This window comes from Notolepis coatsorum, assembly GCF_963971535.1.
Source record: "Notolepis coatsorum genome assembly, chromosome: 5".
NCBI lineage: Eukaryota > Metazoa > Chordata > Actinopteri > Aulopiformes > Paralepididae > Notolepis > Notolepis coatsorum.
Genome location: NC_140169.1, coordinates 84,873,905 through 84,896,352, shown reverse-complemented (window position 1 = coordinate 84,896,352; position 22,448 = coordinate 84,873,905). Strand labels below are relative to the sequence as shown.

The following is a 22,448-nucleotide window of genomic DNA, read 5'->3' as shown; positions in this document are numbered from 1 at the left end:
TATAGAAAAATATATTTTTTCTAAATATAAGGTAAGCCTGCAGTAGGTGACCTCTTCCAATTAACTATTTAGTTTGAATTGTTAAAAAAAAAACTTGATGTGAGAGAGTTGCAGTAACCAGCCCCAGTACTGCCTTCTGAAAGTAAACATGGCTCAGACTTCTGAGGGATAACCTTTCATATGGATTCTGAGGGATAGATACAGTATAACACTTCATATAGATTCTGAGGGATATATATAACCCTTAATATAGATTATGAGGGATATATAACCCTTGTAATATAGATTCTGAGCGATAGAGACAAACCTTGCAGTGTATTGCAGTGATAGTTACTAATGGGTAGGTCTACATGCTGCCAGGTACAGAGAGTTACTAATTGATAGGTCTACATGCTGCTATGTAGAATGAATGAATGAATGAATGAATGAATGAATGAATGAATGAATGAATGAATGAATGAATGAAAAGTTTATTTTTGGACATGTTATTCTCCATATTTCTCCAAACAACTCACGGTATCTTGTTCCGTCAAACCAAACAATCATAACAGCAAATAAAAAAAACATTAAAAGAAAAACATTAAAAAAAGAAGAAAAAAAAGGGAATTATAAACAAAAGGTCAAGAGCAATGTGTTTGGTTAGCAGACATGTCCAAAAAAGGAGTAGAGGGAAGCTTAGTTTATTGATCCCTACCCCGTTACATTTATATTTGTTCTTCCATTACATTTGACTAGATATAACATAATTTAGTACATTACAATATAGAATATACTTTTACTTATATTAAAGATAAGACACACTGTAAATAACAAACAAATAATTACTTGCATTTTCTCTTCATATATTCATCTTTTGTTGGTTGTGTGTCTTAGCGGACATAGCAAACCAATTGTCCAACATAGCAGGCATTCATGTCCAAAAGTAGGCATGTGAAACTATTTGTTACAGGCCTCTGTTTATACATATTATCAATTCATATTATTGTATAAGGAAATAGCCATTATGGAAGGATGCTTTTAGGAGTTGCAAATGGGGGTCGCAGCTACAGTACCGCTAAGCCTCGTTCTAGTTTGAAGCCAATACAAATTTCTCGCTGTCAATAACCTGGGGTAGTCGATACAGAAATAATCCCACTTAATCAGAACAGATTAGGTGGAATCAGCTCTCCCAACACATGTCAATTGATTGGTTTTAAATCAATTAGAAGGTGACTACTCGTATAGAACAGAATCACACATGCACGCGCACACACAAATCCTCTCCTCGCTATAGACCGATTTGCGCTGAATGCCCATTTTTGGGGTGTTGGCCCATGTTGGGGGCTATATGCAAAACAATACTTGCTGCTACGTGTTGCTATGTGAGAAATACATAAACAAATAATGTATAAATGAGTGTCTTATTACTGCATCTTGTAAACAAGTCACAGTTCCTACTCTATACTGCACAGAAGTTAGGTATTTTCATTTAGAAGTGGTTACCAATGACCAGCCATGTCGGAAGAAATAAAATCTTACTGCAAAGCCTCTATATCCTACACATAGATAGATAGATAGATAGATAGATAGATAGATAGATAGATAGATAGATAGATAGATAGATAGATAGATAGATAGATAGATAGATAGATAGATAGATAGATAGATAGATAGATAGATAGATAGATAGATAGATAGATAGATAGATAGATAGATAGATAGATAGATAGATAGATAGATAGATAGATAGATACTTTATTAATCCCTACAACCAACAAACAATGAGAGCCAGCACTGAAGTAAAAAGTTACAATGAATTAAATAAATAAATGGTGAGCACTATTGCACAGTGTTAAGTCAAATAAAATCAAATTGCTATATAAAATTACAGTATACAAATTAAAAATGAATTGCACATTGTAGCAATGGGGGGGGGGGGGTGCGGGTGCGCCCAGGTCATGAGAGAGAGAGAGAGAGAGAGAGAGAGTTAGAGAGAGAGAGAGAGAGAGAGAGAGAGAGAGAGAGAGAAACGCCAAATAATGCATGCAGAGCAGAACTAGGAAGATACCCACTAATCATAAAAATTCAAAAAAGAGCATTCAAATTCAACAACCACCTAAAAGAAAGCGACCCAGACACACTCCACAACATAGCCCTCACCCACAGAGAGACCCTCGATAGATGCCCACTCAGCCAGATGGTTCTGGGACTCTGCTCACAAACACAAGCAGAACCACCAGACAGTAACCACACTGGACTAAATCAAATTATAAGAAAACAAAAAGAAAACTATCTGACACATTGGAAAGAAACAACCCAAAACCAGAGCAAATTGAAATGCTATTTGGCCCTAAACAGAGAGTACACAATGGCAGAATACCTGAGCACCGTGACTGACCCAAAACTAAGAAGATCCTTGACTAGGTACAGACTCAGCGAGCACAGCCTAGCCATTGAGAAAGGCCGCCATAGGCAGACCTGGCTCCCAAGAGAAGACAGACTATGCACCCACTGCACACAAGATGAGGTGGAAACCGAGCTCCACTTCTTAACAACCTGCCCACTATACCAAGACATCAGAGACATATACTTCCCACAAATTGCAAACACCCAAAGAGACTTTGAAAACATGGACAATAACTCAAAACTCCCATACCTACTGGGGAGAAATACAAGAATGTGCAAACACAGCAGCAAGATTTGTGAGCTGCTGTGACAAGAAAAGGACATCCAGCGGAATGCAACCACCATAAAGACTGTACAAGAAATTCCGTCTGTAATGTACTGATTTATTTTGTTTTCTCTGTTTGATTGTTTTGTTTTGTTTGGCTTTGGCAATGTAAACGTATGTTTCCCATGTCAATAAAGCCCATTTGAATTGAATTGAATTGAATTGAGAGAGAGAGAGAGAGAGAGAGAGAGAGAGAGAGAGAGAGAGAGAGAGAGAGAGAGAGAGAGAGAGAGAGAGAGAGAGAGAGAGAGAGAGAGAGAGAGAGAGAAAGAGAGAGAGAGGAAGAGAGAGAGAAATAGAGAGAGAGAGAGAGAGAGAGAGAGAGAGAGAGAGAGAGAGAGAGAGAGAGAGAGAGAGAGAGAGAGAGAGAGAGAGAGAGGGGGGTGTTGGTGTTGAACAGTCTGATGGCTGTGGGGACAAAGGACAGCCTAAACCGCTCAGTCCGCGATCGCAGCGATATGAGCCGTCCACTGCAGCTCACATTAGCCTAAATATGTGAGTTTACAGGAGAAAAAAACACCCACACACACACACCTTTTTTACCTTTTTACCATTGAACCTACACTATATTACCGTGGGAGTGCTTCACTTCTCTTGAACCTACACTATATTACTGTGGGAGTGCTTCACTTCTCTTGAACCTACACTACATTACTGTGGGAGTGCTTCACCTCTCTTGAACCTACACTATATTACCGTGGGAGTGCTTCACCTCTTGAACCTACACTATATTACTGTGGGAGTGCTTCACCTCTCTTGAACCTACACTATATTACTGTGGGAGTGCTTCACTTCTCTTGAACCTACACTATATTACCGTGGGAGTGCTTCACCTCTTGAACCTACACTATATTACTGTGGGAGTGCTTCACTTCTCTTGAACCTACACTATATTACTGTGGGAGTGCTTCAATTATCTTGAACCTACACTATATTACTGTGGGAGTGCTTCACATCTTGAACCTACACTATATTACTGTGGGAGTGCTTCACTTCTCTTGAACCTACACTATATTACTGTGGGAGTGCTTCACTTCTCTTGAACCTACACTATATTACTGTGGGAGTGCTTCACCTCTCTTGAACCTACACTATATTACTGTGGGAGTGCTTCACTTCTCTTGAACCTACACTATATTACTGTGGGAGTGCTTCACCTCTCTTGAACCTACACTATATTACTGTGGGAGTGCTTCACATCTTGAACCTACACTATATTACTGTGGGAGTGCTTCACATCTTGAACCTACACTATATTACTGTGGGAGTGCTTCACCTCTCTTGAACCTACACTATATTACTGTGGGAGTGCTTCACCTCTCTTGAACCTACACTATATTACTGTGGGAGTGCTTCACTTCTCTTGAACCTACACTATATTACTGTGGGAGTGCTTCACCTCTTGAACCTACACTATATTACTGTGGGAGTGCTTCACTTATCTTGAACCTACACTATATTACTGTGGGAGTGCTTCACTTCTCTTGAACCTACACTATATTACCGTGGGAGTGCTTCACTTCTCTTGAACCTACACTATATTACTGTGGGAGTGCTTCACTTCTCTTGAACCTACACTATATTACTGTGGGAGTGCTTCACATCTTGAACCTACACTATATTACTGTGGGAGTGCTTCACATCTCTTGAACCTACACTATATTACTGTGGGAGTGCTTCACATCTCTTGAACCTACACTATATTACTGTGGGAGTGCTTCACTTCTCTTGAACCTACACTATATTACCGTGGGAGTGCTTCACCTCTTGAACCTACACTATATTACTGTGGGAGTGCTTCACATCTTGAACCTACACTATATTACTGCGGGAGTGCTTCACATCTTGAACCTACACTATATTACTGTGGGAGTGCTTCACATCTCTTGAACCTACACTATATTACTGTGGGAGTGCTTCACATCTTGAACCTACACTATATTACTGTGGGAGTGCTTCATCACATCTTGAACCTACACTATATTACTGTGGGAGTGCTTCACCTCTCTTGAACCTACACTATATTACTGTGGGAGTGCTTCACTTCTCTTGAACCTACACTATATTACTGTGGGAGTGCTTCACATCTTGAACCTACACTATATTACTGTGGGAGTGCTTCACCTCTCTTGAACCTACACTATATTACTGTGGGAGTGCTTCACATCTTGAACCTACACTATATTACTGTGGGAGTGCTTCACTCTCTTGAACCTACACTATATTACTGTGGGAGTGCTTCACTTCTCTTGAACCTACACTATATTACTGTGGGAGTGCTTCACTTCTCTTGAACCTACACTATATTACTGTGGGAGTGCTTCACCTCTCTTGAACCTACACTATATTACTGTGGGAGTGCTTCACCTCTCTTGAACCTACACTATATTACTGTGGGAGTGCTTCACTTCTCTTGAACCTACACTATATTACTGTGGGAGTGCTTCACATCTTGAACCTACACTATATTACTGTGGGAGTGCTTCACATCTTGAACCTACACTATATTACTGTGGGAGTGCTTCACATCTTGAACCTACACTATATTACTGTGGGAGTGCTTCACCTCTCTTGAACCTACACTATATTACTGTGGGAGTGCTTCACATCTTGAACCTACACTATATTACTGTGGGAGTGCTTCACCTCTCTTGAACCTACACTATATTACTGTGGGAGTGCTTCACTTCTCTTGAACCTACACTATATTACTGTGGGAGTGCTTCACATCTTGAACCTACACTATATTACTGTGGGAGTGCTTCACCTCTCTTGAACCTACACTATATTACTGTGGGAGTGCTTCACTTCTCTTGAACCTACACTATATTACTGTGGGAGTGCTTCACATCTTGAACCTACACTATATTACTGTGGGAGTGCTTCACCTCTCTTGAACCTACACTATATTACTGTGGGAGTGCTTCACATCTTGAACCTACACTATATTACTGTGGGAGTGCTTCACTTCTCTTGAACCTACACTATATTACTGTGGGAGTGCTTCACTTCTCTTGAACCTACACTATATTACTGTGGGAGTGCTTCACTTCTCTTGAACCTACACTATATTACTGTGGGAGTGCTTCACCTCTCTTGAACCTACACTATATTACTGTGGGAGTGCTTCACCTCTTGAACCTACACTATATTACTGTGGGAGTGCTTCACGTCTCTTGAACCTACACTATATTACTGTGGGAGTGCTTCACCTCTCTTGAACCTACACTATATTACTGTGGGAGTGCTTCACTTCTCTTGAACCTACACTATATTACTGTGGGAGTGCTTCACATCTTGAACCTACACTATATTACTGTGGGAGTGCTTCACCTCTCTTGAACCTACACTATATTACTGTGGGAGTGCTTCACTTCTCTTGAACCTACACTATATTACTGTGGGAGTGCTTCACATCTTGAACCTACACTATATTACTGTGGGAGTGCTTCACCTCTCTTGAACCTACACTATATTACTGTGGGAGTGCTTCACATCTTGAACCTACACTATATTACTGTGGGAGTGCTTCACTTCTCTTGAACCTACACTATATTACTGTGGGAGTGCTTCACTTCTCTTGAACCTACACTATATTACTGTGGGAGTGCTTCACTTCTCTTGAACCTACACTATATTACTGTGGGAGTGCTTCACCTCTCTTGAACCTACACTATATTACTGTGGGAGTGCTTCACCTCTCTTGAACCTACACTATATTACTGTGGGAGTGCTTCACTTCTCTTGAACCTACACTATATTACTGTGGGAGTGCTTCACATCTTGAACCTACACTATATTACTGTGGGAGTGCTTCACATCTTGAACCTACACTATATTACTGTGGGAGTGCTTCACATCTTGAACCTACACTATATTACTGTGGGAGTGCTTCACCTCTCTTGAACCTACACTATATTACTGTGGGAGTGCTTCACATCTTGAACCTACACTATATTACTGTGGGAGTGCTTCACCTCTCTTGAACCTACACTATATTACTGTGGGAGTGCTTCACTTCTCTTGAACCTACACTATATTACTGTGGGAGTGCTTCACATCTTGAACCTACACTATATTACTGTGGGAGTGCTTCACCTCTCTTGAACCTACACTATATTACTGTGGGAGTGCTTCACTTCTCTTGAACCTACACTATATTACTGTGGGAGTGCTTCACATCTTGAACCTACACTATATTACTGTGGGAGTGCTTCACCTCTCTTGAACCTACACTATATTACTGTGGGAGTGCTTCACATCTTGAACCTACACTATATTACTGTGGGAGTGCTTCACTTCTCTTGAACCTACACTATATTACTGTGGGAGTGCTTCACTTCTCTTGAACCTACACTATATTACTGTGGGAGTGCTTCACTTCTCTTGAACCTACACTATATTACTGTGGGAGTGCTTCACCTCTCTTGAACCTACACTATATTACTGTGGGAGTGCTTCACCTCTTGAACCTACACTATATTACTGTGGGAGTGCTTCATGTCTCTTGAACCTACACTATATTACTGTGGGAGTGCTTCACATCTCTTGAACCTACACTATATTACTGTGGGAGTGCTTCACTTCTCTTGAACCTACACTATATTACTGTGGGAGTGCTTCACCTCTTGAACCTACACTATATTACTGTGGGAGTGCTTCACTTCTCTTGAACCTACACTATATTACTGTGGGAGTGCTTCACCTCTTGAACCTACACTATATTACTGTGGGAGTGCTTCACATCTTGAACCTACACTATATTACTGTGGGAGTGCTTCACTTCTCTTGAACCTACACTATATTACCGTGGGAGTGCTTCACCTCTTGAACCTACACTATATTACTGTGGGAGTGCTTCACCTCTTGAACCTACACTATATTACTGTGGGAGTGCTTCACATCTTGAACCTACACTATATTACTGTGGGAGTGCTTCACATCTCTTGAACCTACACTATATTACTGTGGGAGTGCTTCACATCTTGAACCTACACTATATTACTGTGGGAGTGCTTCACATCTCTTGAACCTACACTATATTACCGTGGGAGTGCTTCACATCTCTTGAACCTACACTATATTACCGTGGGAGTGCTTCACCTCTCTTGAACCTACACTACATTACTGTGGGAGTGCTTCACTTCTCTTGAACCTACACTACATTACTGTGGGAGTGCTTCACCTCTCTTGAACCTACACTATATTACTGTGGGAGTGCTTCACATCTTGAACCTACACTATATTACTGTGGGAGTGCTTCACTTCTCTTGAACCTACACTATATTACTGTGGGAGTGCTTCACCTCTCTTGAACCTACACTATATTACTGTGAGAGTGCTTCACTTCTCTTGAACCTACACTATATTACCGTGGGAGTGCTTCACATCTTGAACCTACACTATATTACTGTGGGAGTGCTTCACATCTTGAACCTACACTATATTACTGTGGGAGTGCTTCACTTCTCTTGAACCTACACTATATTACCGTGGGAGTGCTTCACCTCTCTTGACCCTAAACTATATTACTGTGGGAGTGCTTCACCTCTCTTGAACCTACACTATATTACCGTGGGAGTGCTTCACATCTTGAACCTACACTATATTACTGTGGGAGTGCTTCACTTCTTGAACCTACACTATATTACCGTGGGAGTGCTTCACATCTTGAACCTACACTATATTACTGTGGGAGTGCTTCACATCTTGAACCTACACTATATTACTGTGGGAGTGCTTCACCTCTCTTGAACCTACACTATATTACTGTGGGAGTGCTTCACTTCTCTTGAACCTACACTATATTACTGTGGGAGTGCTTCACATCTTGAACCTACACTATATTACTGTGGGAGTGCTTCACCTCTCTTGAACCTACACTATATTACTGTGGGAGTGCTTCACATCTTGAACCTACACTATATTACTGTGGGAGTGCTTCACCTCTCTTGAACCTACACTATATTACTGTGGGAGTGCTTCACCTCTTGAACCTACACTATATTACTGTGGGAGTGCTTCACCTCTCTTGAACCTACACTATATTACTGTGGGAGTGCTTCACCTCTTGAACCTACACTATATTACTGTGGGAGTGCTTCACCTCTCTTGAACCTACACTATATTACTGTGGGAGTGCTTCACCTCTCTTGAACCTACACTATATTACTGTGGGAGTGCTTCACTTCTCTTGAACCTACACTATATTACTGTGGGAGTGCTTCACATCTTGAACCTACACTATATTACCGTGGGAGTGCTTCACATCTTGAACCTACACTATATTACTGTGGGAGTGCTTCACCTCTTGAACCTACACTATATTACTGTGGGAGTGCTTCACCTCTTGAACCTACACTATATTACTGTGGGAGTGCTTCACATCTTGAACCTACACTATATTACTGTGGGAGTGCTTCACCTCTCTTGAACCTACACTATATTACTGTGGGAGTGCTTCACCTCTCTTGAACCTACACTATATTACTGTGGGAGTGCTTCACCTCTTGAACCTACACTATATTACTGTGGGAGTGCTTCACTTCTCTTGAACCTACACTATATTACTGTGGGAGTGCTTCACTTCTCTTGAACCTACACTACATTACTGTGGGAGTGCTTCACTTCTCTTGAACCTACACTATATTACCGTGGGAGTGCTTCACTTCTCTTGAACCTACACTATATTACCGTGGGAGTGCTTCACTTCTCTTGAACCTACACTATATTACTGTGGGAGTGCTTCACATCTTGAACCTACACTATATTACTGTGGGAGTGCTTCACATCTTGAACCTACACTATATTACTGTGGGTGTGCTTCACCTCTCTTGAACCTACACTATATTACCGTGGGAGTGCTTCACATCTTGAACCTACACTATATTACTGTGGGAGTGCTTCACTTCTCTTGAACCTACACTATATTACTGTGGGAGTGCTTCACTTCTCTTGAACCTACACTATATTACTGTGGGAGTGCTTCACATCTTGAACCTACACTATATTACCGTGGGAGTGCTTCACTTCTCTTGAACCTACACTATATTACTGTGGGAGTGCTTCACATCTTGAACCTACACTATATTACTGTGGGAGTGCTTCACTTCTCTTGAACCTACACTATATTACTGTGGGAGTGCTTCACCTCTCTTGAACCTACACTATATTACTGTGGGAGTGCTTCACCTCTCTTGAACCTACACTATATTACTGTGGGAGTGCTTCACCTCTCTTGAACCTACACTATATTACTGTGGGAGTGCTTCACTTCTCTTGAACCTACACTATATTACTGTGGGAGTGCTTCACCTCTCTTGAACCTACACTATATTACTGTGGGAGTGCTTCACTTCTCTTGAACCTACACTATATTACTGTGGGAGTGCTTCACCTCTCTTGAACCTACACTATATTACTGTGGGAGTGCTTCACCTCTCTTGAACCTACACTATATTACTGTGGGAGTGCTTCACCTCTCTTGAACCTACACTATATTACTGTGGGAGTGCTTCACTTCTCTTGAACCTACACTATATTACTGTGGGAGTGCTTCACATCTTGAACCTACACTATATTACTGTGGGAGTGCTTCACATCTTGAACCTACACTATATTACTGTGGGAGTGCTTCACATCTTGAACCTACACTATATTACTGTGGGAGTGCTTCACCTCTCTTGAACCTACACTATATTACTGTGGGAGTGCTTCACATCTTGAACCTACACTATATTACTGTGGGAGTGCTTCACCTCTCTTGAACCTACACTATATTACTGTGGGAGTGCTTCACATCTTGAACCTACACTATATTACTGTGGGAGTGCTTCACATCTTGAACCTACACTATATTACCGTGGGAGTGCTTCACCTCTTGAACCTACACTATATTACTGTGGGAGTGCTTCACATCTTGAACCTACACTATATTACTGTGGGAGTGCTTCACATCTTGAACCTACACTATATTACTGTGGGAGTGCTTCACATCTTGAACCTACACTATATTACTGTGGGAGTGCTTCACATCTTGAACCTACACTATATTACTGTGGGAGTGCTTCACATCTTGAACCTACACTATATTACTGTGGGAGTGCTTCACTTCTCTTGAACCTACACTATATTACTGTGGGAGTGCTTCACATCTTGAACCTACACTATATTACTGTGGGAGTGCTTCACATCTTGAACCTACACTATATTACTGTGGGAGTGCTTCACCTCTCTTGAACCTACACTATATTACTGTTGGAGTGCTTCACCTCTCTTGAACCTACACTATATTACCGTGGGAGTGCTTCACTTCTCTTGAACCTACACTATATTACTGTGGGAGTGCTTCACTTCTCTTGAACCTACACTATATTACCGTGGGAGTGCTTCACTTCTCTTGAACCTACACTATATTACTGTGGGAGTGCTTCACCTCTCTTGAACCTACACTATATTACTGTGGGAGTGCTTCACATCTTGAACCTACACTATATTACTGTGGGAGTGCTTCACCTCTCTTGAACCTACACTATATTACTGTGGGAGTGCTTCACCTCTCTTGAACCTACACTATATTACTGTGGGAGTGCTTCACTTCTCTTGAACCTACACTACATTACTGTGGGAGTGCTTCACATCTTGAACCTACACTATATTACTGTGGGAGTGCTTCACATCTTGAACCTACACTATATTACTGTGGGAGTGCTTCACCTCTCTTGAACCTACACTATATTACTGTGGGAGTGCTTCACATCTTGAACCTACACTATATTACTGTGGGAGTGCTTCACTTCTCTTGAACCTACACTATATTACTGTGGGAGTGCTTCACCTCTCTTGAACCTACACTATATTACTGTGGGAGTGCTTCACATCTTGAACCTACACTATATTACTGTGGGAGTGCTTCACTTCTCTTGAACCTACACTATATTACTGTGGGAGTGCTTCACCTCTCTTGAACCTACACTATATTACTGTGGGAGTGCTTCACCTCTCTTGAACCTACACTATATTACTGTGGGAGTGCTTCACTTCTCTTGAACCTACACTATATTACTGTGGGAGTGCTTCACATCTTGAACCTACACTATATTACTGTGGGAGTGCTTCACATCTTGAACCTACACTATATTACTGTGGGAGTGCTTCACTTCTCTTGAACCTACACTATATTACTGTGGGAGTGCTTCACATCTTGAACCTACACTATATTACTGTGGGAGTGCTTCACCTCTCTTGAACCTACACTATATTACCGTGGGAGTGCTTCACCTCTTGAACCTACACTATATTACTGTGGGAGTGCTTCACATCTTGAACCTACACTATATTACTGTGGGAGTGCTTCACATCTTGAACCTACACTATATTACTGTGGGAGTGCTTCACATCTTGAACCTACACTATATTACTGTGGGAGTGCTTCACATCTTGAACCTACACTATATTACTGTGGGAGTGCTTCACTTCTCTTGAACCTACACTATATTACTGTGGGAGTGCTTCACATCTTGAACCTACACTATATTACTGTGGGAGTGCTTCACATCTTGAACCTACACTATATTACTGTGGGAGTGCTTCACATCTTGAACCTACACTATATTACTGTGGGAGTGCTTCACATCTTGAACCTACACTATATTACTGTGGGAGTGCTTCACATCTTGAACCTACACTATATTACTGTGGGAGTGCTTCACATCTTGAACCTACACTATATTACTGTGGGAGTGCTTCACTTCTCTTGAACCTACACTATATTACTGTGGGAGTGCTTCACTTCTCTTGAACCTACACTATATTACTGTGGGAGTGCTTCACCTCTCTTGAACCTACACTATATTACCGTGGGAGTGCTTCACATCTTGAACCTACACTATATTACCGTGGGAGTGCTTCACTTCTCTTCCTCATGGAGAAAGTCACAGCAACATGAAGTCCCAGCCACTGTCACCCATGACCTTCAGATTCCATGCAGTGCTGTTTTTAGACATACAGTACAGTACGCAAGTTCTGCCCCACACTGCCCCATGTCTTCAGTGTATTCTGACCCACAAACCCTGACCCTTAAATAAAAATTATTTAGGAGTCTCTCCGAGATTTAGATTGTAGCTGCATGTTTCAGAATTTCACCTAAGTGATGAAGTCAATTACCACTCAAGTACAATATTACCTTTGGAGAAACCTTTGGAGAAACTTAAAAGAGAGTGGTACGTGTTCACAAACACTGACTGAACTGTCTCAGGGCACAGGAAAAACATCATGTGAATTCTTAAAGGTGCTGTAAGTGTTGTTGTTGTTGTTGTTGTTGTTGTTGTTGTTGTTGTTGTTGTTGTTGTTGTTGTTGTTGTTGTTGTTGTTGTTGTTGTTGTTGTTCAAATAAGTGATCTAAATGTAAATGTAAATGATGTACATGCTAAATACAGTAAATACTAGCTCTAGATTGGATAAAATGGGAAGGGATACCAGAAAATTTACGTTCTGTTTACTGCAGAGCGGAGGGACTGGGAGACCCATGTTACTGACCAAACACATTACTGTATCAGTGATGGCTGTTGGAATGTAGAGCTATTTAACACGTTATCTTAACAAAAAGTATCACTTACAGCACCTTTAAAATGGTGGCATTCCCCTTTACGATGTGTCTCAGATCTGACTCTCAGACAACCTTTCATGATATTACAGTAATCCTCAAACCCTACTCATTTGGTGTGTGAGTAGTTGGATCTGGCGATATTACTGTACTAATCTTCCCACAGAACCATGTTGAAAGTCAGTTGATGCTGCAAAAACGTATCTTCATTGCATGATATTCTCACACATTGAATACTGCTTCACAAACTGGTCGTTTGCTGGTGTCACTGTCATGAAACCCATCGAACAGCTTTTTCATAGAGCCATCAAGGTATTTGCCAGGAAACCATTGGCATACCACCATTGCAATATTCTGAAACAACATCGCTTTTTGAGCTTTGAAAATGTCAAAGTCCTAAAAAGTGCTTGTTTCATCTACAAATGCCTACACGGACCAGCTCCCCTTCCTGTACAGGAATTAATCTACAAAAAAAGAAACACTGGACTCGCCACCAGGTCAGACACCAGAGGTGACAGCATGGTCCAATGTAGACTGACCACCTTTGGCCAAAACGTCCTGTCCATAAAAGGCAGTCAAATGCGGAACAGTCTCCCCATTTCCATAAGGGAAAGCCCCACCCTTGCTTCTTTTAGAGGGCAACTAAAAAATGGCTGAAGACCAACCAGTCATGTGACCATATGTGACATATCTCTAGCCACTAGTATTTTTGTGTATTGCTGCTATGTATTTGTACATTTCTTACTGTTTTTATGTGTCCTGTTTTTATGTATTTGTACATTTCTTACTGTTTTTATGTGTCCTGTTTTTATGTATTTGTACATTTCTTACTGTTTTTATGTGTCCTGTTTTTATGTATTTGTACATTTCTTACTGTTTTTTTTTTTTCTTTTTTTATCCACTTTTTCTCCCATTTTCTATATTTTCTCCCATCCCAATTTCGTATCATCCAATTCAACCCTCCCCTGTCACGAACGCTGTTTCTTGCCTCCCACAAACCGGCTGCAATGTGGACTAAGTCATACATAGCACAAGTCCCCTCCGGTACTTGAGGTAACAGCAGTCGCATCTGTTCACCTGCGCAGCTCGATCTCTCAGTGGCGAGGAGTAACGCGTGGGAGGCTCACGCTGCCCCCGACACTTCCTGATTCTACTGCGCAGGCGCACCAACCGACCTGTAGGAGTCGCTGTCCACAACGCCCGATCCCCACCCATCAGTTTCCCACCCCCTAATACGGCCAATGTGTATTAGTATGAACGACCAGCTAAACTGAAAGCAATGTGGAGCGCTGGGCTCGAACAGGCGAGCCCAGCGTCTCCGCATTCGTGGCGAGCGCCTTGCCCACTACGCCACGTAGCCGCCCTGAATTTCTTACTGTTTTTATGAGTCCTGTTTTTATGTCTGGGGACAACGGAGGGAAATTAGCCTCCGTTGCTAAATCCGGCAATTTTCACACTCCACTGTGTTCATTCATTCAGCATCGTCCCGTCCAAATAAACAAATAATAAAGTAAGTCCTGTGTCTACAAATACTTACCAGAGTGCGTATTTGTTCCTTTATTAAGGCATGCACAAGAAGTCCATGGACCCCAGCTCCGTCCACACGCCTCCGGAGAAACCCCAAATCAACCAACTGCCCGCCCGGGACCCGGCGGTAGAGCAGGAGGACGAGGAGGAGGAGGAGGAGCGGAGGAGGACGACGGACGTCAGGTCGCCCATCTCTAAAGAGGAGCTGAGGGAGAACAGCATCGCAGCACTCAGGGCGAAGGCCCAGGAGCACAGCGCCAAGATGCTGGGGGCGGTGTCGGGGGAGGGGCCGACCGGCCACGTGAAAGATACAGAGGAGACGGAGGAGCGACACACGGGACAGAAGACGGCAGAGGTGGAGAAGAATCACTGAGAGAAATCTTTGCTTTTTATTAAAGACTTACGCTGAGCCTGTCGAGACGACGACCACCTCTGGACACATCGATGAACTCACAACTGTGTGACATGATCGGTTACCAATGAAGCTTATAGCACATGAATGTCCCCTTACATTTCATTCATGGCTACAACAGTGTGTGGGGGTTACAGTCGTGTTACATTAAAACATTATGTCCAAATCTGTTTCATTATTACTGTTTTGTAACAAGGCAGCTACTTTTGTGCAAATTGAAAATGTAGCCTATTATGATGACGGTTTGAAGAAATTGGTTGGTGAAGGAATTCCAAGTGGAGTTTTGTGTCCCACGTATACCACCCCGCCATATTTCAGATGTACATACTGTACATATTGGAAATAAAATTCAATATAGTTCATATGGTTATGTAAAGTTGAAACATTATTAACCTGTGTTTGTCTCCGTCTCTATGTAATTGTAGCATAATAAATACATTAATGCTGTTTAAATGGTACACTTCCATTTGAGTCTTTTGTGTGTGGAGCAAGCCTATGTTTTTATTTTTTTTTACTTAGTTTGAAATAATTATACAAATAGCCTAGGCCTACTCTCATAGTCTAACAATCTGTGATAAGAGCTCCAGCCAATACTGAAGCAAATTTCAGTCAACTGAATTTAGAACTATACTTGCTTTTTCCTCAACAAGGCGTTTTTTTGTTGTGTTTGTCATAGTATTCCCCACCCACCCAAAAAAAAACACATATGCAACGCCCCTTAACAGGGCTTCAACCCCCCCTCTCTCTCGCTTGTAAATTTGTTATTATCTTTTTTATTTTTTTTGTGTCAGAGTCTGTCCTGGATCACTTCCACACTGTCCAGAACTGTGACACGAGTCAAGGCAAAGTGCATCGGTTCGAGGGCGGAAAGCTGAATGTGTCCGATAAGTTTGTGTTTCACTGCACCTTAACCCTTTCACTGCGACAATACAGAAGGTTAACCCTTTCACTGTCACACGACAAAGAGTTAACCTTCTGTAGTGTGGTAGTGAAAGGGTTAACCTTCTGTAGTGTGGTAGTGAAAGGTTAACCGTCTGTAGTGTGGTAGTGAAAGGTTAACCGTCTGTAGTGTGGTAGTGAAAGGTTAACCGTCTGTAGTGTGGTAGTGAAAGGTTAACCTTCTGTAGTGTGGTAGTGAAAGGTTAACCGTCTGTAGTGTGGTAGTGAAAGGTTAACCGTCTGTAGTGTGGTAGTGAAAGGTTAACCTTCTGTAGTGTGGTAGTGAAAGGTTAACGTTAGGTTATGACTATAACCAAGTTCTGTTAACACTAGTGAACGCTCAGCGTCTCATGCATATATCTCGCTTCAGCATATATACACTGAATAAATTTCAAAATGTACCTTTAAATGCCAGCATTCATCTGGCCACACCCCCATCCGCTTACCTATATAAGCAGGGGTGGTGCCACACACTCATCTCCTTCCCAACAAATTTCACCACAATGAAAAATCAAGGGCCGCAGCGGCGTCTAGACGCTGAACGTTCACTAGTGTTAACAGAACTTGGTTATAGTCATAACCTAACGTTCTGTATCACACTAGCTCACGCTCATCGTCTCATGCATAATAGGAGCTGAGCGGGAGCTAGAAGCTCGACAAATGTACCCTGCTGAGGCCCCCCACAACCATCAGATCAGGGAGGACCGAGCCCCCCCGACCCCCCCTAATGGAGGGCACCCCCCCTATTGGGGGCTTCACGGGAGGGCGACGGACCCGACCGTGCGAAGAGGCACTCAAGCAACTCAACGCACAGGGTGAACAGACCGTGGCTTGACCCCACGACTACACACACGCACAACCCGCATGCCACCCGGGAACGAACGGAGGGAACAACCTCGTTACTGCCCCCAGAATCACGGGGTCAAGGGCAAACCCAACCCCGTGGCAAGGCCGTAGCAGCGGAGCGCGAAGGAAGACCCAGACCCACCAAAGGGACTGGACCCCCTGGAACGGGGGCCCGGAGAAGTCCATGATGCCAGCATCAAGACCCCACCAGGTGGGCACTTAGTGACCCCGCCCCCCACATCGCCAGCGTATTCGGACAAAGGCCCCTCAGCCGAGCGGGCCCTGTCCCCCCAATAGTACACCGCCTGGCACACTGACCCTGCAGAACAGGCAGTCAGCATGGCCGTAAGCACACAAAAAAGGTTAACCAACGGAAGCAGGCAGCGCACCGGGGAAAAACCAGGCAACAGGCTGTTAACCCTAGCCTGGAGACTGCGGACGAGACAGGTGCCAGAGGGGACAGCTGAACACAGCCGCCCCGGCGGAAGGGGCATAAGCTGGCGGTGTTGCATGACCAAGCCTCCATTTAAAAAAAACCCACCCAGAGGGGTTGAGGCAGAGAAGGCTGACACGATTGGCAGACGTCATGAACGTGCAGGGGCACCCTCAAACGGTGAACCCGGGAGTTGACACTGCTCCAACACACCAGGGAATCAACCACCTTGGTGTTACTCAATGCGGTGGTTGTTCCTATAACCCCTCAAGAAAAAACTCCAAAACACACCTGCGGGTATACACCGGCTATACCGCAGTACAAGTGTTTTAGTTTTCCAAAAAGGGTTAACCCAGGCCTACGGGTCGACGAAACATTACTTCGGACCGGGCCCAGCGATACGGGAAGCACAGGGTCACCAGAGGAGGTCAAAGACCACCCCAACAGGCCCCTCTTCGCCATGCGTGAGAGAGGAGCGAAAAAGAATGGAGAACCAGCCCCAAGCACACCGTACTTGGTATTCCCAGGCGGTCTCCCAACCAAGTACTAACCAGGACCAACCTGTGTAGCGGCCGAGATCTGACGAGATCGAGCGTGTACAGGTTGGCATGGCCGTAAGCCATTACGACAGTGCTGAGTAAAAAACGTACCCAACCAGGGTCTCCATAGTGCTTAACCCTGTGACACCCGGACCAACCTGGCATTTTTCCCCCTGAAAAAAGCCCAAGTCCCTCAGGGTACCAGAACAGCAGATCTGCATCCCCGGCGGACAACGGGTTCAACTGATCCGGACCAGCGTGACCAGAACCAGTCCCGTGCCCTAACCACGCCGACATGCCTACTCCAGGAGAAAGGGCAGATATGCGTGTTGATCTTAAACATGAAAAGAAGGCGCCACCCAGACGTTCGGGCGAACCGCGCCCGGTGGCCCACCCCCAGGGCGTGAGACCCCTCTACATATGTTCAGATCCATTCCGTCATCATCCCCCAGACATGAATGAGAATCCGTCGATAACAAAAACCAGGTTGTTGGATTTGGTCGTCGGAAGAGGAAAAACCTCCATCCCAGTTGCTTTATAAAAACGCCGTTTTAACCTCAAGCAACCAAGGCGTGCCAGTCAGTCGCCTGTTTACAGAACACCCCGAGCTAGCACTATACGTGCGTCGGGACACACCCACATCAATGAACAGGCTATTTAGACCTGTCATTGAATCCCCAAGGCGCCATGGGGAACGACAAGAGGGGTGTGACACTTCCTAACTCCAACTCTTTTTAGTAGAAAAGAAGGAAGCACCAACAGTATGTATCCCAGTCTACACAGCCGGGGGTAAAAATTGTTCACATTTTTACATCCCACCACCCTCCCATAGGAAGGAGACGGGAATCCCCAGAGAGACTTCCCACGCGAGCTGTACAGATTGAAAAGAATATATTGCACCTTGAGCCATGTAAAAAATTGGATTTAGGGCTCTCCGGGGAGGAGGCACTGAACCCATACACACTCAATAATCGAATTGAATCGAATACATACACAATAGAGTAGGACTCCTTCTAGAGGGTCCACTCACCTTGACAATCTGAGGAGGAGGCTCTGTACTCTGAAGGAGGCTCCCTCACATGGAAGGAGGAGTCCCAACTCACAGAAGGCCCGAATAGGAGCTTGGTGAGGAGGAGCCCTGACCACCCCCCGAAACAGATCCATCACATGGACCTGAACAGCACACGGAAGTCCTACCAACAGAGACGCGCACGGTGACGTACTCTATGGCGGGGGAATTTCTGCGGTGCACACGCCCAATATTCCAGGCCGTGTGACCAGGAAACTCCCCCCCCCCCCCCCCTCACCCTGTAACGTGCCGAACCGCAACGTGACAGGAACCTTGAAGGACAGGTGGGTTTACCCCTGACCAACAGAAAAAAGGGGAAGGAAAGGTTACCAGTTCACCCCTTTACGACCCCACACCCATGATACGATGTAATGACAAAAAGAGAATATGACACAGTCATAGTCAGCTCTATGAAGCGTCTGACAGCTTCACACAGCGCATGAGCTAACCTGCTATCTGATTTTTACTAAGGAAAAAAACACAGAATAGAGAGGACTCTTCAAGAGCCCCGGTACCAAACTTACACATGTGCTTCTGTGGCCAGTCCAACCCAGTTGTAGGTCACATGACACACACAACCCATCATCACCTACAAAAAATTGCAAAAACACTCTACAGAGGAACGCCGTTTTTCATAATGAGAGAATACATAATTCTCGATTAGTATCGGCCACAGGCCTTGCTAAGCACACACGAAAGCGACCAAACAATCTTTTCTTTTAGGAAAATAAAGTTTCTCCAGCAGTTTTAGCACAACCTCAGCAATCAAGCTAAGGGTTACATCGCATCCCTACCACACAGAGACACAATGTAGTGCAACAACATGTCTGATAGGAGGATGAAGAAGTCCCCAGGGAACCGGGGGGAAACACAATCCTCCTACTTTACCCTTAATACGGCCAGTTAAAACAGGAAAACCTGTTAATATGTGAACACACTGTTCATTGTCATTACAGGCTGAGAAAAGAACATTCTTTACTCATTTGTCACTAAGCATAGCTTTATAGGTTAGTTAACCCCCTTAGTTGTGAGTACACGGTACATATAAACACACATGATGTTTCTCAACACAACAAACCAGATCATTTTCACATCTGAAACAACAACCCGATTTGCACGGAGAAGCTAAATACCTAGTGACAAGACAATTCACACACAACTCGCGTCGTATCCTAAATGTAGTGCAGTAACACTCGTTTTGGAAAACATCGTTATTTACAAAACATTTAGAAGGGAAAGCCAGAAGAAGTGTACAAGGTCTGGTCAGACCTGGCCTACCCGGAGCGTAGATCAACGAAGTGCAGTCTCAAGACACCGTAGAAAACACAGCCGTCCTGTGTTGTTCGATCTGGGCAGCGTCGCCGCTCCAACCCGTCGCTACGGTCCCCTTTGTTGACGCAGGCTTTGCCGTCCTGGCCCAGGGCAGGTTCGACGAACATCCTCTGTCAAAGATGACGTCGTAGTCAAGAGTGTTTAAAACATGTTATAATCAAAGCACGTTCAACAGAGTAGCATTAAGCTAACGGCCGCTCCAACCGTCGGTCGCTACTGCCCCTGCCCGCGAGACGCAGAGCGAACGGCGCACGCGACCAGAGGGGAGCTTGCGGCGGTGCGCGAGGAGCCGGAACCACCCCGCGCTGGGCCTTGGCCGATAGCAGCAAGCTAACGTTTCCTAGTGATCACAGCAGGCTAGCGCCGCAGCTAACAGCTGACTGGCTAACAGTAGGCCCAACCTAGGTAGGCCACGCAGTGATCACAGCAGGCTAACGCCGCAGCTAACAGCTGACTGGCTAACCGTAAGCTAAGCAGCTATCACCTGAACTTGTACACAATGATATAACACTCACCCAGACAGGCCGCCGTTCTGAAACCCTCCTCACTTTTTAAGAGAAAAGATAAACAAGATGTTAACACAGTTTTACAACGGTGATTTTACCAACACCCGACGGAGCCAGCACAATACCCAACTGGCCTGTGTAGCTGACTTTGAACACAGATCTTCCGCTAAAGAACATCTATGCCCATATCTCCTCGTGAGGGAATACTCTCATTTGGCTATGAAAGATGGGGCCTTAACACGGTGACAGAGAGATATCCACTCGTCCAGAAAACACAGGGATCACCAGTGTTAATGGTCGTGGCCCACTAGTCAAACTATAATGGGCTTCAGATCAAGGTCTTCCGCTGCTGCCCAAGAGGCTGAACCAAAAGACCTTAAACTGGGGCCGGTGTTCGTAAACATTGTCAGTTAGCCCCCATAGCACTAACAGACAAGTGGAGCCGCAAGCAAACAGTACTCACCCAACCTGAAACCCACCAACAGCGGCGCGTCCTACAGTTCAGCTGTGTCCTGAAAGGTTTCACCCCAACCAACACAGCAAGGAACTGCAGTTGAGAGGCATGCAGCGGCGTGCTCCCAATACGAAAACCAGTGGAGGATTTTTAGAATGATCACCATCTTCCAGACACTCCAGTGACGAAGACAATATCGCCGTATTTTCTCGAAAATAGTGAGAGAGAAAATAAAGATATGATGTCAACGTATCTCCTTGTTCTTCCTTTCCTCGTAAACATTGCTTTTCCAGCCAATATTTTTCTTCTCCGGGCCCCCGTTCCAGGGGGTCCAGTCCCTTTGGTGGGTCTGGGTCTTCCTTCGCGCTCCGCTGCTACGGCCTTGCCACGGGGTTGGGTTTGCCCTTGACCCCGTGATTCTGGGGGCAGTAACGAGGTTGTTCCCTCCGTTCGTTCCCAGGTGGCATGCGGGTTGTGCGTGTGTGTAGTCGTGGGGTCAAGCCACGGTCTGTTCACCCTGTGCGTTGAGTTGCTTGAGTGCCTCTTCGCACGGTCGGGTCCGTCGCCCTCCCGTGAAGCCCCCAATAGGGGGGGTGCCCTCCATTAGGGGGGGTCGGGGGGGCTCGGTCCTCCCTGATCTGATGGTTGTGGGGGGCCTCAGCAGGGTACATTTGTCGAGCTTCTAGCTCCCGCTCAGCTCCTATTATGCATGAGACGCTGAGCGTGAGCTAGTGTGATACAGAACGTTAGGTTATGACTATAACCAAGTTCTGTTAACACTAGTGAACGCTCAGCGTCTAGACGCCGCTGCGGCCCTTGATTTTTCATTGTGGTGAAATTTGTTGGGAAGGAGATGAGTGTGTGGCACCACCCCTGCTTATATAGGTAAGCGGATGGGGGTGTGGCCAGATGAATGCTGGCATTTAAAGGTACATTTTGAAATGTATTCAGTGTATATATGCTGAAGCGAGATATATGCATGAGACGCTGAGCGTGAGCTAGTGTGATACAGAACCGTCTGTAGTGTGGTAGTGAAAGGTTAACCGTCTGTAGTGTGGTAGTGAAAGGTTAACCGTCT

At 44.5% G+C, this 22,448-nt stretch overlaps 1 protein-coding gene across 1 annotated transcript in view; it reads left to right on the top strand.

The window, feature by feature from the left end:
- The window catches only part of LOC311228254 (visual system homeobox 2-like), a gene marked incomplete at both ends in the record, with an annotated part of 22,910 nt that extends 7,697 nt beyond the window's left edge, over positions 1-15,213 (top strand). Inside the window, one exon of the mRNA XM_084314161.1 lies at positions 14,879-15,213. Within this exon, the coding sequence (XP_084170287.1) occupies positions 14,879-15,213 (335 nt within the window). The remainder of the gene's footprint in view (positions 1-14,878) is intronic.
- Positions 15,214-22,448: the final 7,235 nt, after the last annotated feature.